The 19,206-nt window shown below is 35.1% G+C and overlaps 1 protein-coding gene across 8 annotated transcripts in view; it reads right to left on the bottom strand.

Annotated features, from left to right (window-relative positions):
* The window catches only part of RGS7 (regulator of G protein signaling 7), a 263,160-nt gene that overhangs the window by 145,512 nt on the left and 98,442 nt on the right, over nucleotides 1–19,206 (bottom strand). For all 8 annotated transcript variants that reach the window (XM_059835876.1, XM_059835868.1, XM_059835869.1 and 5 more), the window contains exon 2: nucleotides 1,097–1,193. In XM_059835876.1, the coding sequence (XP_059691859.1) occupies nucleotides 1,097–1,193 (97 nt within the window). The remainder of the gene's footprint in view (nucleotides 1–1,096; nucleotides 1,194–19,206) is intronic.

The following is a 19,206-nucleotide window of genomic DNA, read 5'->3' as shown; positions in this document are numbered from 1 at the left end:
CATAGTCTGTCTGATTTGAAATCCATAGCACACAAGGTAAGGCAGAGAATAACAATTAATATGGATCATTTAATAGGATGCCACGCTGTACTAACTTACAAAAGCCCATTCCTCAGAGGGTAGTTTTTGTACGAGTAGTTTCTAAAAATCATGAAGACATTTTGTTCACTCTTAAGACTCTTTCCTTCTTTGTGACAGAATTATTCACTAGCTAAAACATTCCAAAGGTCAAAAATTAAAGCATAGAATTCTTCTTGCTCTTCTGGACAGTACAAACTTCTATAAACACTTTCTATGTAAAGGTTACCTTTTCCATTACAAAAATTGCAACTATTTCCAGAGTATGGAAAAAGGAGGTTCAACCATGGCATCTATTTCAAAGGAACTCCATACTCACTGGTAGCACAAAAAGACACATTATCCACATATATAAATGCATAGATTGATATAAAATTATGTAAATAAATGAACAAATATATTATATTAGTTAATTAATAAAAGGACAGATTTTTGTGCATATGACAGTACTGACTTGGATTAGCTATAAAGTTTACAGCTGTCTTGAAAATCACCACAGACGTCTCAGTCTTAGCTTCTTGGGCACAGGCAACCAGCTACAAAAGCAGATCATAAATGTTGTAATAAATATCTACAGCCACAATTCAGTATCAGTTGCAGATCGCAGTGATGATTTTTCCCTTTGTGCTGCTGCTATGGTAGTTCTTATCTTCATGTACTGGCTTACACACTAAACTTATACTTGCCATGAAAAAAGGCTAAAAACCAGATCTGAAATGCAGAAACTCTCCAATAAAAATATTGCCATCTTCAGTTAATTGACTTTTTGTAGTAAATTAAGTATTCCCTTCACTTAATTTACAGGACAAAAACATCTCTGTATAAGTCCACTCCAATGTGAGAGAAACATCAAAATTTTTTATAATTAAAGTATTCAAAGGATAGTCAATGTCTCCTCCAGACCAGACGACTGCGATTTCCCCATAGCACTCAGTTAAAAGTGTTTTCCATTTGAGCATCCCCTTACATAACTTAGAGTGGAAACTTTAAATAGTAGGAAATTCACTTTGACTCTTACCAGAAAAGACACTGGGGATCTTGGAAAGAAAACTTTTGACTGTACGAATAGGAATCCCATTTTTCTCATCTTGCATGCGGGCTATGACGTCTTCCATCTGAACACAGAGAAAAAAAAATAAAAGAAAGAAAGAATAAAGAAATCCAGAATTATTTCCTAAAATAAATTCTCCAAGAAATCCTAGATCAATCTCTCAGAATGACAGGTCCACTCTTGCTATTTCTTTTTTAACTTATATTTTATAGTTTTATTGAACAGATTAAAAAACTGCAAGTAATTTATTTGTGGACAACAGTAAAAAAATGTATGTGCTCAAAGTCTCTTGAGAAAGAAATACCAACACAGAACAAAGAGATTTAGTTGAAGTAATTAAAAAACATTGCTGGATATAGAACTTCATGTTTTGATTGTATTACCAGTATTGTACCACATATAAAAGCAAAATAGACTCATACAGCCTTCTAGGGGACTGATACAGTTCTCAAAAAGGCTGTTCAAAACAAAAATAGAGCTTTTAAGTTCAAAGTAAAAATTCCTTATTTTCTTTTGAGAAAAGGGAAAAAAAATACAACATGATGTAATTTTGCATCCCTGGAGACAGCAGAGCCAAAAATGTAAGATTTTTGGTAGGTAATGCAGTGGGTATAAAAATCTTCAAAATCACTTTGCTGTATTTTGGTTTATATTTTTACATTAGCTCATTTTTTCCAACTTAATGTTTTAGGCTAAGTTGGCCCATACATTTTATAAATTATGCCCAAACCAAAGGTTCACTTTCATGTGAACTATGAAAAGCAAGCCCTTTTACTGGAAAATACAAAGAATGTTTAGACAGAGTCATCGGCTGACAATGCCAGTTTTTATTCTTGCACACTTCATAATTGAAGTTTATACATTAGATAAATTCCATCTTTATTTCTTTGAATATCCAACTTCTCAAAATATTCAATGATATTGTGATAAAATGAATTACAATGAATTACAACTATCCTTCCTTTTTCCTTAAATCACCAACAGACTCCATATGAAAAACTCTGTGTGACAGAGCATTTTATGTTATTTTATTAGTCAAATCTTAAAAAAAAATTCTATCTCACCTTTATCACCCCATTAGGTTCCCAAAGAATTCATTAAAAGTTTGTGGCTGGGTTGTCTTGAGAAATGAGACTAACAGACAAAATTCTATTATACGCCTTTTTTCCACAAAAGTCAGATGATCCAAATCAGCAAACAGAAAATCAGCATTAGTTGCAGCTGTGCATTAATTGGCCCAATGGGGGACTTGTATAGAGCCAGGAAAGGGAAAGGGAGCTGGGGTCAGCAGTGGTGTACATAGGAAAAAAGAACAAAAATCCTTACCAAAAATGAAAACAAAATCAATTAGTTTGACTGCTCATGAAAAACCTGTTTATACAGAGAGTGTCTGGAGGTCACATGCTCCATGTACTGATGGATCATACATTAACAACCCAAGGAACACTAATCCAGTGGTATAATCCAAAACAGAAAGTACACACAAGAAGTAGATATTGTTAGCAAGATGTGGAAGATGGAGTCTATTGCTCAGAATTAAGGAATGTACAAATGTAACAGAAGAAAAGAACAAATGTTTATTGTAATGACTTTCATCTGACATGGAATTTAAATATTTAAATACAAAAGGCTATTAATAATGTTCTGAATAAATTGTCAAGCAGACAAACTGTTGTCTATGAAATGGAATCTGTTGCTACATTTATTATCCCTATAATAAGTGAAGGCTTGTTTCAACCCCTTCTAAATTCAGTTGGTAAGCTGTCTTATTGAGCCTTTGAATGCATAAGAAGTCACACAAATTCAAGTGAATATCTTTGCTTTAAACAATAAAGTAAATTATAACCATAGGTGCATGGTCTTCTATGGAAATGAACACAAGTAAATTTAATGATAAATTCCATACATGCAGTGTAAGCTTAGAAGAATATTGCTAGAACTGCAGAGTGAATAATAATGTATGTTACACTGGGACAAAGTTTAGAAGACAATTCATACAGAAGGCAACATGATAAAGGTGTATTTGCATTATAATAAGGGTTACTACAAATGTAGGACACAATCCTGGAACATAATATTACAAGTAGTGATATGCAGTTACCTCTTCCTCAGTGTTTTCACCCTAGCCAGCTGAAAAGTCCTTGACTTAGTGTAAGCACTGCTCTGCAACAACTAAAACATCAGTGTGTTATCAACAATACTCTCATCCTAAATCCAAAACACAGTACCATACCAGCTACTAGGAAGAAAATTAACTCTATCCCAGTCGAAACCAGGACACTCAGGAATGCACACAAATGCAAACATTTAATGCCTAGTATTCCTAGTGCTGTCAGTAATCAGTCTTTTGAGGGTATATGGAATAAATTGCTAACTGACATTCACATATGCTTTTCTAAACTTGCCTCATGAACAAGATTTAATCTAAACTGTATACAACCTAACTCTGATAGGGACTGTAGCTCTGGGGGAGTTCTCTGGTTTTCATTAGCAAAGTGAGCTCTAGGATGTCTGCACTGCAAAATTACACCTTCCCCTGCACATCAAGCTCAGGTTATTGTTCCGTGTCAGGAACGAACACCCCCTGTGCAAAAGGCAGCTCACAGTCCAGACAGCATCATTGTCAACTGCCTGGTTAATTCAATGGACAAAGGTTACTGCATAAGTGAGTGGGAATGTTCTGAAACAAGATACAACACAACAGCAGAACCATAATTAGTTACAGTTGACCTGGGATTCCGTATGTTATCTGTTAGACTACAAAATTCTTATTTCTCTTATCCCTTTTTGTACAGAAATCTAAAAGGTCACTTGTGTTTTGTGGTCACCTTAAATCTTAAACATAAGAACTCAAGAAAATGAAGGGCAAATTTTAAAAGAAATGCTTCAATTAAAGATTCAAACCCGTCTAATCCAACATATGCAGGTGCACAGTTTAACTTTCAATATACGTAGTCCCTTTTTCTGTTTTAGCTGCTTTAAATTCAGCAAATGTATAGTCTCTTCCACTGAAAAACATCTCATTTAATCATATTTGGGAAGCAGCACTCAAGGCACTTCTCTGTCATTCATCAACAATGACCTAAGACAATGAAAATGGCAGAATAGTTTAATTAGAATGATAAAAGAAAATCTAATTTTGGTCAAGAAGTCTAATCTGGGAAGCACAAGCTGCTGCCTTATATAGTATTTTCCTTCCTGATGTATCATTGTTTGCTTCTGAGCCACCTGACCTGACACTCAAAAGTAAAATATAGGCTCCTTCACCTCAGAATTAGGCTTTCACAGTTCTTTTCTCATGTGCTTACCCGGCTAAACCTGACTGACTCTGATGATGCAATGGGATCTTTTTTAGCCCTAAGCCTCCTCAAAGAACTCAAAGAAAACAAATCCACAAACTGCCTCCTGATCACTCTGCAAATGAAGCTCAATGTTCTTGAGAAAAAGAAGCTGTACAAGCTCATCTTTTAGCTTTTCAGTCATCATTATACACAATTAACAGGGAAAGTGTAGCTAGAAGGAAGTTCACAGTGCAGCAAAGATCCTATGGGAGCATTTCTAAATAAATGTGTACTTCAGAAAAATGTGCCACTTGTTTACCAGTGAGGCAATTCTAACCCTGACAAAAACTCACTAACCTTCTAATGCATAGGCAACTCAGATCAAACTTACAATATTAATATTTAAAACTTCACTCGTCTCCTTGTGAAGATGATTTGCAGTCTTCATCTTGACATGTAAGGACTCTGTGAAATCTATTTCAAAGACTAACTCTGTGACAACAGTGACAATGCATCTCATATGAAGCAAAAAGAACGAAGATAGTGATACCCTGTAATAGAAAGGCTAAGGATACAGGAGCCATTGCCTAATAATGACCACCAACTCTGCTCCAAAGGCACTGGGAGCTAGGCTTGGAGACATGCATGACTTACCCCAAGGGCAGAACCCCTAGAGAATTAACAAGCCCACAAAGTCAGTAGTATCTGGCGAAGAGGAAGAGAGATTAAAATTTATCAAATGGGAATTGAAGGTGATGGTTCTCAGTTGTGTGTATTTCTAAAAGTCCATTGAAGAACTGTGCTTATTAGGCTTCTCTTCTTCTTTGATACAATCATAAGAGGTTTCTGCTATATGGGGTATGATTCATCTCTTCTATCTTTAATCATCAGTCACTACTCAAAGGTACCTGTCTTTCTCCTTTATTGACAATGGAAGTCTTGACAACAAACCAGGACTAGTGTCCTTTAGCTACTTACAGCTAGGTGAAATGAATACATCTCCTAGGAGCAGAATTTTTATGGTTCCTTAGATTTCAGTGCCATGTGGTTTGTGAAGACCCTGATCTTTAAATTTCTAAACCTAAATATGAATTTCATTACTAACCATCCACACATCTTGCAAAAATTATCCCCTTGCACCATAATTCAGCATCACTGCTTCTTAAGAAGTGGGGTTTTTTAAATAATTCAAAGACAACAAAAGTCGAAAGCTCAAAAAGTTTGTCAGTGCAGGACAAGAGTTTTTTCTTGCCTTTAAAGCAAGCCTAAATCAACTCCACATAAAGATGGTCACTAGATACAAGGATTCCAAGACTAGAAAAACAAAGCAATGATCTGGAACTAACTAAAGTTCAAGAGATAAATGGTAAAAGCTTGAAGCCTTGGCCTACTTACACATTTACAGATATCTCAATTTGATTTCTGTTACTAAAACAAATTTCAGTGGCAGGGAATTAAAAGTATACCCAGGAATACTAGAATGAAACTAAGCATAATTTTGTACTCAGTTATCGTACCTCAGAACAGGTGATTGCTCTTATGTTAATTTTGCTTTGTTAATTTTGCTAAAATCTTTCTTCTTCATTTTACCGAAATGCAGGGGTGGAATAACCCAGTGGAACTAACTACAAACCTCATCTAAACTTGTTAACAAAGTACAACAAATGACAATATGTAATAGTTTCTTACACTGCGCAGCACGTTTCCCTAGACATTTTTTCCCCTCCCTACTTAAACATGTTACAGAGTCCGAGGTCATTAGTGCAGCTGGCCAGCAGGTTGCAGGAGGCTTTCTTTAACCAGCCCCCTGTGCAGAGATGTACATGAAGCAACATGGGCTGAACAAAATCAGCCGGGTAGGAGAAAGCTGCAAGGTTCCTTACAAGGTAATGGCCATTTTTTCTGTTTTCCAACACATGCTAACTATACAGAATAGACAGATATATTCTTATCTTGCTAGTATTATACTGACAGTGAATTACCTGTAATTGCTCTTGCATTCAACGGTAGTCTTCTCTTGAAACTCCATTATACTATATATACTCTATCTCACACACTGCCAATTATACTACAAATTTTCTGTTGAGACCTCCATCAGCTAAAAAGCCTGCAATTGCAGGATGCAGAAAATTTGTAAGAAAGTATTTTGCTGTGGTTCACTAAGGCAAAAAATCATGAATGGCTAAACTACCCATCAGAGTTACACTTTAGGAGCCTCAGACTCTCTGTCTTCCCATGTGAGCTGCTCTTTGCCCGGACTACGCATGCCAACAATCACTGCAATATCCTTCTTTAATTGAATCATCACAGTGCCACATGAGAGCTGCCCAACTCAGTGAACCAGGGGGCTTCGTTCAGCTAGTCAAGCAGCATCGCAGAGAAGAAAAGAGCACAAAATACAGACGCTACAAATCCCAGGAGCACAGATACAGGCAAACTGATAAAATATTTCAGTGTTGCTCACCAAAATAAAGCAAATCATCTCAGGTCAGGAGTGCTGACAACTCTTTTTCTAAATCAAGTGTGTAGAAATGAGATGGTTTGACATCTCTGTATCAAAGATTTTAGCATTTTCCGTCTAATGCAGAATTGGGTTATTTCAACTCTTCATTCCTACTTGGGATGAAAACAAAGTTTAAAGCATACACAGGTCGAGAAAAGTACACTTAGATTTTTGACTAGAGTACAACGCTAAAAGATGGCTTAAAACATGCAAGATTAACCAAACTGTTAATGACAGTCACGCATGAACTATCTCAGCTTGCCGAAAAAAAAAGCAGTCAGTCAGGAATTCCTCCAAGTCAGCAATGTTGCTTCTCTGGCCTACCAATACAGGGAACTGCCCTAAGTACTCTCTGATGAACATTAAATTAGAGAATAACTTACTCGATGAAAAGAATAGAAGAATGACTGGTCTCATCCATTTCAGAACCTCTATTTGCCGAAGTAATTATTTGAGACCATAAAATCAAATGACAAATCAACACAAAAGTTTGCAATCGTATTAAATAGACGCAATGGAGACATTTTGAAGAGCCTAATTTACTACATATACCTATGACATTGACACCTCTGCCTCGTGTTCCTTTCCTTCTGCAGTATGAGTCACTAGTGTGAGCAAATAGTTCATACTTTGTCCTCAAACAGAATATTTGCAGAGAGCCAAAGATGTTCTGGCTTCGCATGTAGCACAAAACTCTGTATTGAAGCATTATCTGTCATCACTCTTATGTCTGCATTTGTAATTATCAATTTGTGAATTTCTAATTAAGATTCAAATTTATTTGCCCTATTTTTCCATACTGTGTCAGATACCGCAAATAGGTAATGTTCCAAATTGGTTGTACAACAAGGGTGGTACTATATATACTAGCAGCCTGTGCTTACGTTAAATGAGTGCAGGGCAAGCTTTTGTCATTTGTAAAGAATAATTTAGGCTATTTTGAATTTATTTGAAAATCGATGCCAGTTCTGTGCAATTATTATTGAGTCCTGAGTTTCTTCTAATTAGATGAACAGTCCCACTGGGCTTGTCCCTGCCATCAACACTGCATGTTCACCACTGAACTTGCATGAATACAAAACAAAACCAGCATTTCACTGAGAAAGCGCTTGTAGTTTATTACAAATCATAGGAGTAGTTCTTTTGCTTTTCATTCCTGAGCCTTGCCCAATTTAAGCAGTTATACTACATTCTGGATATCAATACCCAGAGAAGCAGAGATTCCTAGGGACAATGAATGAACATGCACTTACAGAGACACAGCTAGGCTACTATAAAAGAAGTAGTATCCACCTTTCAATAGTGCTGAACTATCTAACAATAAAGTTGATGAAAATAAATCCCTTCTTAGATATGTCATCTCAAAGGGGAAAAAAGCACAATCTTCATGTAAAGTTTACCGAAATTACACAGAATATGCAAAATCAGTTAAGTTATTGGCAGCTCCGATATTGATAACTACTGCATAGCAAAGATTTTTCTACAAAGTTACTTTACAGTGTTTTATTTGGAAGAGAGAGTATCTGAGGAAGAAATACAGTTTCAGAATTAAAAATGCTGGGAAAAAAAACAAATGGTCTGCTAAAACAAAATTTAGTTGACCTCTTCTTAATATTTTTTGGAAGAAGGATAACTAAAAAGCATACTTTGAACTCCTGTGATTAACCTGTAATCATGTGGCCTGATTGGAAGCTACAACTGTCAGTGATCCCTAGATAAAGAATGGATAAAGGTTAATCCCCATCACATAAAACTGTACAATATTGAATGGAAAATCTTGAAGATACCATATAGTACATTCTGTAGATAGTGATTTATGCCAATAAGTTATTCTCTTTTCTCCCGGGGACTGCTAATGTTGAGCTAGTGGTTTGATGCACCAACATGTCACACAATATGACTTTTTTTCTCTGCCTCATACACTGGGTAAACTGGAGATCTCCCAGTAACCTTCCATTTGTACCACCACTCTACAGTTTCACCAGATTTTTTTCTTTCTGTGCCTTCTTTGGATAAGTTGAACTGAAAACAATTAATACTGCATTTCACCAAGTGCTTCTTTATTCTAATTCACAAAAATAGTGCAAGTTAGCTTCTGTCAGTGTATTTTTTGAAGAATTCAGGATGTCAAAACTATGTCAACAAACCCGTAACACAGCATGGGCTATTACTTCCATTTCTTTCAATTAGGTTAATTTTTATCTCACCTAAGAGTCCTACATCTAAATATATAGCACATACGTCCAGTCCACTGCATGTATATGAATGCTATACGGCTGGACAGTGAACAGCAGACTGAAGTAGTTTCTAAAAAGCTACTCAACTGGTATTAGAGAAAAACCATATAACTTTGGGGGAATGTATCATACTGATTCAGCTTTGGAATCAAGAAAAGGTTACAGAAAACACTATGTGAACTATACAAAAAATCAGGTAGGTGGCAATCCCAGCTCCCTGGCCTTCATGAATATGCAATTTCAAACAACAAAAAACCTTATTAAGTAAGGACAAAGGTTGTATTTCTTAAATTAACCACCTGAAAAATAATTCAAATATTTTTTAAATTGTTTCATACTATTAATACTTCATAATTTATTTTTACTCTGGTCTTTCCAAGCCAAGAAGCATTTTCTATATTTTGGAAATGTCACAATCAGACACAGAAAATATAAAAATCTATGCGCTCATGCAAACATTACCACTTTAAATTAATGGATTTTGTGTTTAAATTCCAGATAGATTACAAAAAAAACATTTAAGTTTATTTATCTGTTTTTCTTGGAACTTAGAAATTATTCATTAGAATTAATTAGAAATACAACTTTCTCAAAGCTTGAGCGCTAGTGTTGCACAACCAAACCAGAGAAAGTTTATCCAAAGGAGTTAAAAAACACATCCAAATGGTGAAATTTCAAAACCACTGAAGTCAATGATAATTTTGGAAATTGTATCTCTGCTTTCAGTAAAATCATTATTTCCATCACAGGTGTGAAACATTGGTTAGAATGACAGAGGAAAAGGAAGCATCATTATGGGTACTTGAGAAGGAAACACAGCTTGATGAAAGAGGTCTTGTATATTAATAGAGGGATTTCTGTAAGAATATTTCATGCAGAATAAAATATAAATTTTTTAAAGGAGGTAAAACTATAAACAATATTTATTAATTTGTCCGGCCATGACTTGAGCTTCTAAACTGTGCTACACAAGACAGAAATTTTTCTTAGGCAAAATACATATTTTTAAAATATGGTCTTTCAAAGCCAAGATGTTTCCTAGGTTGTACTGATCGTTTGTGATATGATGGTCCTGACATAAAAAATGGGGTCTCCTGCATACTTCAGAAACAGACAAGCTCAACTGGAAACCCGACCTCTGAGTTCCCAAATGGACTTTTCAAAACAATATTACAAAAATGTTCAAAAGGTTTGGATTTTTTTCCAAGGAGGAACAAAAGCAAAATGTCAAAATTCAACAGAAAAAAAATAGAACAGATTCTGGTACCCTGATCAGTGTACAGGCTAAGATTTTAAAGAAGAAAACACAAGCACACATTTTTGTAGGGGATGCAAAACAAGGACTAAGTTAGCTTATACATAGCTAACTCAGATGCAAAAATGAAAGGTAGCTAATGGTTCATTTTGCCTTCACAAAAAACACTTACAAAAATATTAGCTATAGGATATAGCTGAGTCACAATATATTCATCTACCTAAAAAAGTGACATTCCTCAGGAGAATACTTACATTTACTCCAAAATATTGTCGTTTAATTCTAAAGTCCACAAAACCAGATGTTTTCTAAATTGGTACAGCTTTCTTACATCATTTGTTACTAATGGTTTTAAATCTAAATTTGTGTGGTTGGAATCTCTCTTCCTCACTTGTCAGATGACCCCAAACATTACAAAGCCACATCACAGCAGCAGATCATTTTAGAAGCAGCTATTGCCAAGCAAGGAGAAGACCTTTTAAAAAAAATGCAGTATCATCATTGTTCAAATGCTGAAGAGGGAAGAAGTAATTACAAGAAATGTTTAAAATTACATTGATAGAAATAACATTTCAGGGTAAACAATTATATGAAAATGGAATACGAATTTAGAAAATGAGCCTGTGTATACTTTGAAGTTCTCTAACCTGCTCTGGACAATAGCTGATGAGGAAGCTGACCAAAGCACAGGATTACTTCTCCATTCACAATGAAACTGCAAGGAGGAACACTTATAGAATCATAGAATAGTTTGTGTTGGAAGGGACCTCCAAAGATCACCTAGTCCAACTCCCCTGCAATGGGCAGGGACGTCTTCAACTAGATCAGGTTGCTCAGAGCCCCGTCCAACCTGAGCTTGAGTGTTCCCAGGGATGGGGCATCTAAAACCTCTCTGGGCAACCTGTTCCAATGTTTCATCAACGTATGGAGAAGATAAAGCCTAAGTAGTTTGGTGATTTCTGCATTGCTTTCTGCCCTGTGGTGGGGGAAGACTGAAGGAGGCAAGCTGGTCTTCTGCTAGTATTTAAGCATCTAGGGAACTGAGATACTGTATAAAAACTAAATTTCTAGCTCTCTTGGTCCTTTAAATTGTTCTGAGGCATTAAACTCCATTAAATACCGAAATACAACTGCTACCATCAAAACTGATTTTTACCAGTAAAGTTTAAATTATGCCCTTGTAAAAAGGTTGTTCTTAATAATTGTATTACAGTATGGTAGGCTCTCGGTATCAATTATATTTGTTAAAAAAATGGGCTGCTGATCTAATACAGTAATGTAGCATTATATGACAGATGGATTGGTTTCACAGTAGTCTGTTCACCCTCTGTTACACAACTTATTTGAAAACAAATATTTTATTTTACCTAATCTGAATAGAGAGAAACTAGACAATCATGGATATTCTGACTGTGTCAGTTCTTATAGCATGTCTAATTCACCCATTTTCACTTTAAGAACAATGTAAAAGAAAGGAAAACAAATTAATTACTGAAGTACTGATCTGCCAAGCGAACAATACAGAAAAAGAATGGATAAAGTCCACAGAAAATACAATCATGGTACATTCTATATGCAAAAAACATATCAGGAAGAGTACTGAAATAAATGAAACAGAGCATTTAAACCATTTTTCATATAAATTTAGCTACCAGCATTCCAGTAACACCAGTATGATTTCCCTCCTCATTAAAAATCTTATCATCATCTCCTTTGAGCCAGTAGAAGTTCCAGGCCTGTTCATCCTTTTATTATTTTTGAGAACATCACACACACACTAGTAATTTTCATGCTAAAAAGCAAACTTACCTCATATAGCTCTTGCTAGTAGGAATTCAGGAACTGTAGTGCAAACTATAGGTTTATGTAAGACAAGCAAAGCATACAAATATTAGCCTGCCCTTCAGTGACAAAATTAGGTGGTTTTCCATGTCAAGCAATATTTTTTCATCTCTCATTAACTATACAAATTAGTCAAGCTTCTCATCAGAACATGACAAAATATAAGGAAAACAGGTCATAGGTGTTCTTATTGAGCAAGGAGGAATAAAAAAGAAGTTCTATACACATTTTATGAAAAAAATATTGGCGGGAACCTATGTGGAAGGTAAAAGCTCTTTTTTTGCAATGGGTTTTACAGTTTTGAAATATATTTTAATTTGAATAGGAAAAAAACCCCAAAACGTGAGTATTTGCTATGAAATAAAATTATGAAAACAAATATTTCAGGTCAAACAACCTTCTGCATTTGAAAAAAGGAATTTCTGTCATCTATTACTGAAGAGTATAATTAAATAAAAGAGTAATTAAAACAACGAAAGGTATTTTGCAAAGAATGTAAAAATTGCCACCAGTTGATTTATAATTTCTCAACATTTCCAGAATTATTCCAGTACAGGATTCTAGCTATATCAGCCTGATTCTAAGATGAATTTAAAATCTTGTTCCTAAGACAGAGTAAATGTTTTTATGGTATTCACAAATTCCTGGCATTCTTCTAAAAATTGCTAAAATCATAGCAAAAGTAACTTGATTAACAGAATGTAGCCCATTGCTTCCTTTAGCAGTTATCTGGAAGAAGAGAGTCAGAAATTTGATACGGGTTTTTGATTCTACACAATGAATAGATGAAACAGGAATGAAAGTTCCTTGTTTAAAAATGAAAGCTAAGTTAGCGTAATCTTTTATCAAAGCAGGCTTTCCCAGGAGCTTTCTTAAAAGGAATGGCGCAGTAGCACCAGTCTGTCAAACTCCATCATACGTAGTTACATCATACACACACACACAGAGACTGTCTTCTTGGCTTCATCTCTTAAAATTAAAGTTACCTGATTTCCAGAAGCCCTGGCCTTCTCCATGCATTGAAAAAGGACCTGGTTTTTTCTCACTCCCACTCTACATTGCTGTATTTTCACAAGGAACCTCTACCATGTGTTGGTACAGGAGCAATTTGAAAGCCTTATTCATCAAAGTGCTTAAACAGTTGGGTAAACTTTAAGGCTGAAATTTTCTAAGAAAATTAAAGTAACTAAATATCTAGCTCACATTAAAAAACAGTGAACTGACATATCAAGAGACGGTGGGTGACATAGTGAAGAGTGTCTACGTTCCAGTGCTTTGTGAAATAGGAGCCCATTCCAATGTGACATTTCCTAGTTTATATTTTGGTTGGTTGCAGTATAATTAGCAAAAGTAGAACACATTTTGTGATATTTCCTTTCAATTGTATATAGCATTACATCAGCTCTAGCACTCTAGTCCACACACTGGACTTGTTCTGAAGGAATTAAGGAATTTAAAAACTGACTATCTCACTCAGTCCTATTTAATTTTTCTCTGTTTTTAAAAATGTGAATTTGTCTTATGAATTCATGTTATATTTTTACAGAAAATCCATCTATACTTTAATTTCCTTGGAGATGAAGAAAATAATTTCATTTTTAAAGGCTATTTTGTTATCAAAACCCTAGCTTTTGAATTCTGATGATTTAGACACTTTAAAGCAAATCAGGTCTGAATGTTCTGTACTTGTCCAATTTAGTCACAGTTTGACATTTACTGTATCTACATTTTATTTTCCTTTGCAGTCATATTCCTTTTGATTAGAAACTCTGTGTCTTTATTGTCAAGTCATGTTTGTGCCACAAAAGAAAGTAGGGCAGCACTCGTTAACAGATTTGGAATATGTGAACTCTGGAAATTGTGAACGATGGCTATAAAACCATTTGTTTAGTCTATCTGATCCACAATTAGGAAAGGAGATATTCTTTTGTTATAAACCAGTTTTGGTATTCACATATTATTTTTTATATATATATATACAATGAGATGAGAATAATATTAAAATCAGACACACTGTAATTTAGAACCAAAAACTGAAAATGGATTTGAGTGAATGAAAAATTTTAAAAAATCCAGGATTAAAGGCCACTGATTCATTTGTGCAATTATTTTTTTACTCTGGGAAAATTTAGGTAAAACACTGCATGAAAGAATTAAGTGAGAAATGGTATTTTTCAGCCAAATTTTATTTTCCCAGAAGGACAGACTCATTCTAGGTATTAGTTATGGTGGGCAGAATATATGACACAATGCACCATGGAAGTCATACAAAACTTTCTATCAGCCATAGGGTTGGACAAGACATCTCAACTCAATCTCAAATCTCTCAACTGATGTTAATTTGGTTAATTTGAAGAGTTGGAAGAGTCAGAATCTTTGTACTAGATCCAGCTGCATCAAACTGGTAGCTTGAAGGTGGGTCTTAGAAATGTTGGATCACAAGTTTCATAGAAAGTTTCTCTCAGAACAGAGAAGCTTGGTTGTAATAAAGTCATTTCTCCCTTGAAACATCCCAACTCTTTTTGAAGAGCATTTTTTCCATCACCAGTTTATGTGTTTTACCAATTTAAAGGATGGAAAGTAACAGGGTTTAACAACCAAAGCATTACTTCAGATAGTCCTGTATCTGTGCTAGAGAGCGTTTAGAAGGACCCACCTCACACTCCAAACATATTAGAGATTAATAATTGCTAGAAAAAACAGGATACTTACTGAAAAAAACGTATGTCCCTCTACAGAGGGATTACCCTGCAAGAGAGATCTACGCTAATAAATTAAAATATAATAAACAGAGGTAGTCTGCAAGCACCTACCCCTTCCAAGCAAAAAACACAGATTCCTACTTTTGGCTGAAAAGAGTAAATACATTACACAACTAGTCTTTACCCAGGCAAAATTAAGGGGCTGCAGATGACATGTACAAATACAGTAAACCATAACTCTGTTCTGAATAATTGTTTTAAACAAGGTGGGAGAAAAGTAAAATACCTAAACACATCAACAGTAATAAGATTTCTCTGGCCTTTGGAAAAAATCAGAGCAAGTTGCATTTAGCAGATGAATCACTTGACTAGAACTTCGGAATCCTTGGTTTTCTTCTCCATTTTGCCACCGACTGCCTTTGGCAAGTCCCTGTAACCTCCTATGGCTGAGAAATTCAAGACACAACTAAGGAAACCACCATTAACTAAACGACTTTCTAAATACTTTTGATGTGCTGGAGCATTGTAATGCTACATAAAATTAAAGCATTCAGATTTTCAACAGACTGGAGTTTCTTTCAGTTCCAGAAAGCTGCAGAGTCATGACATTTTTTTCCACCTTATGTCTTCTCAGAGGCATGAATCAACACCTATTGGAGTCAGTGAAGGCACTTCCTTTGATATTGTGGGAATAAATCCTAGTATCTCTAGGCACTGGGCTTCTAAATATTAACTAATTCGCGACTGTCACAGCATATCTCCTCTTTTCCTATCAAAAGCTGAACCATTTACAAAGTTCCACAAATTAAATTTAAGAGGTTGCAAGCCATTTACAAATCCACAACACTGAATCATTTCTGTATGGTCCTCCCTGACAACTAACAACATCTTGGATGTTAGATGTCTCAAATGCATTTAATATATTAAACGTGACTGATAAGTTAATTATTCTGAAGGAGCATGTTTAGAGACATATTTGTTTACTGCATGCCTCTTTGTTCCATCTTTATCTTATCACATCTTGTTGCACTACAACGTGTCTCAAGAAAAACATGAGGATGAACTCATACACTGAAGATCCATCTTCATTATCTTTTTATCTATTTTGAAACTTAAAAATGCAATCCCCTTCTGTGTGGATTTGCATTTTAGTTTATGGTCATCATATACACTCTTATCAGAATTTCTTTCTTGGTACATAATCCTACTTAAAGATAATTAGATAGAATCTTTGAGGTCCAATAATGAAAACTGCAGTTACAAAAATATTCACTGTCTCATAACATTTGGCAACACCTCCCCAAAGTCTACATCCATACTAGATTGGTCAGGTAACAGCATTGTATTCTCGAAACCTATTTTAAAATAAATCTTTATTTAAAGATTAAAGTTCCCCTTTGGACATGAGTTGTAAAAGTGGTATCTAGGGAAGTCTTCTAACATCAAGGACCTCTTTGTCAAAACTCCACATTTGATTGTTGTAACAAAAAATGACAAATTCTGACAAACACAGGCATTACCTTTCAATTATTTATTGCTCTGAAGTAGTTTCCACCATATACTGACCATGGTGCTTCTATTATTATCTCGAATATTTTATGTATCTGTTTTTATAGGAACTACTGTTGCAAGTTCAGAGTTAATATAAAAATATTCTGATCAAAGAGGCTGGAGACTCTGGAAATTCAGAGTAAATCCGCTGAAATTAGGCTGAGGACAGCAGTGACATCTAACCTAGTATAACTGGGTAAAAGTAACAAAACTATTAACTGGAATAATCTCTGAACACTATTTATCCAGCATAGGCAGTCATGGTATCAGGACATCCACAATCCACTCGGTTCAAGAAAATTGTCTTGAACTTACCAATACCTACTGTATACCTCTGGAGTCAAGCCTAATGTAAAATGAATTGAAGAGACTTTTACTCCAGGATGAAATCAGGTTCCATTTTGAGTTGGTTTTGCCCTTGGTAATGTTTGTAAACTCATTCAATACAATAGTTATTTGTATTATAGTTGAATATATATATGAATAGTTATTTCAAGCCAATATAGATATGAATATTTAGTTCAAGCCAATACAACACTAAGAAGTGAACTTAAACCTTGGCATGACTTTAGAAGTCAGTTTTAAAACATCATTGAAAGAGAAGTAAAAGATACGTGTTAAATTTTATTTAAAAGAGCAGACATGCTGCTTATTTGTCTTTCTACATTCATTAATCTTTATGGCATTCTTGGGTGACTATTCTGAAATTAATAGCAATATTAGCCAAAGTGAATCAATATCTTACTCAATTCACTGAATTTGGTACAATGTAACTAGAGGTCCATTTCTCAAATCAAATCTACCTCTTCAACAAGTAGCATTTGATAAACTACCTTTAAGGTCAATTGCAATGAACTGTAAATTATTTCTCTCTTGTGGGAAGTTTGCTTTTAACCCTTCCTGTACAACTGCCCAGTCTCTGCCCAAAAGAATGTGTTTACTACTGTTTACCAGTCCCACTTAGCACTAAATCATAGGTATGGGGGGATGGGTAGGTTTGGGACTACATGCTGGTTTCTAATTATTTTAAAGCTGGTCAAACATCTTGTACCAATAGCTTTGCTTACCTTATTTTATAGAAACAGCAGCACCATTTTTCACATATATATTCCTACAGTACTTCGACTTTGACATTCATTCCAAAGCAGCAGTCCATTCTCCATACCCAAGTAGTTGTGGACCTGTCTTGATGACGCTAATGAATGTATATCATCAGGGTTCATGAAGCACTGTGCTTTTTGGACCAGTATGAATAGGTCTTCTGCACAGACAGCATATTTGAAATTTTTGCCCCACAACAGTTCATGCTGAATTCTGCTATCTACATGCCATCAATTTTGTGCAAACTTTCCATATGGAACCAAATTGTGGCCCTACTTTCGCAGAATAGATCTTTATCCCAGTATTTTTATACAGTACAGATACATATATACATACACACACATGTACACAGACATGCATCTAAGTGTGATTTATATTCTGTATTATAAAAAAATCTTATAAAATTTGATGCAAAAGGTCTTGTTTAGGGATGTTGAAATATTGTTTTTAGACTTCTTATCAAACCATCTGCTTAACATTCTAGATTCTAAGTTATATTTATGAATTCATACAGTAATCACTGCACATTTAATTGTACCTTCCAAACAAAATACATGCTAGAAATGCCCAGACACAGAATGCTCATTAGAAAAAATTAGATCAATTTGCACCTTGTCCCAAAAGGGAGGCAGTGATGGTTTGATTTACTTTTCTTTGTTATGTCAGTTAGGCTTGCTATTCTGACAGAGCATCCCCACCATGTACCCTAAAGCGTCTGAAGGAGTTGTAACAACCAACTGGGAAGTGTGAATCAGAATTTGTTCAATAGCATACATAGCGAAATGAGTTACTACTACCAAGGAACTAGCAAGAATGACAGTTTTTAATCTCAGAATCCAGACTTTATTCTAGGGACCAAGTCATTCCAATGACTAAATATTCCAAATCAGATCATAAAACTGTAATTTCTAACCAAGAGCTTAAAATCAGCACATTGCATGTCCTTTGACAGCCCTCAAGAGCCACAGAAATTATAAAGTTAAACCGGGTGCCAACAGATAGAAGAACACGTGATAATTCCCACAGTTCGTTACTACCAAATATTATTGCCCTCAGTCCAGTAATCCTAGAATATTATTGCACCAAAACATCCCACTCATATCCACAGCAGGTTACTCTTCATACTGGTAAAGCAGAGCAATACTGTTAAATGCTAGCCAATACAACACTAACAAGTTAAATTCTAGTCAGTACAAAAGTGAACATCATCAGTGATATAATGCATAAAGAAAGAAAGTTCTGCCTTGAAAAGCCATCATGTTTTGTAGGTACAATCAGGTAAATACTTCAACTGACAAGATAAATTAATATTCAGTATTTAACAGCAGCGAGACTTTTTGCTTTACTGAACAGTTGTGATGCATATGGGCCGGCACTTTCATGTAGAAGGAGTGGGGGGAAAAAAAAGCAATAGTGAAATAGCTTAATGAAGCTCAGTAAATACATGGAAGATAAACATGCCTAAATAGGGACGCAGGCAAACTTAAAAATGACACAGAGATCACTGAAGCAGACAGAAGAATAGTTAACTTTTGCAGATGAACTGTGAATAGAAGGGAACGGATATTGAAATGAGAATATAATGTTAGAAATCACATTTGAAAA

The sequence above is a fragment of the Gavia stellata genome, chromosome 2 (assembly GCF_030936135.1).
Source record: "Gavia stellata isolate bGavSte3 chromosome 2, bGavSte3.hap2, whole genome shotgun sequence".
Classification (NCBI taxonomy): Eukaryota; Metazoa; Chordata; class Aves; order Gaviiformes; family Gaviidae; genus Gavia; species Gavia stellata.
This window is presented reverse-complemented; position numbering and strand designations above follow the sequence as displayed.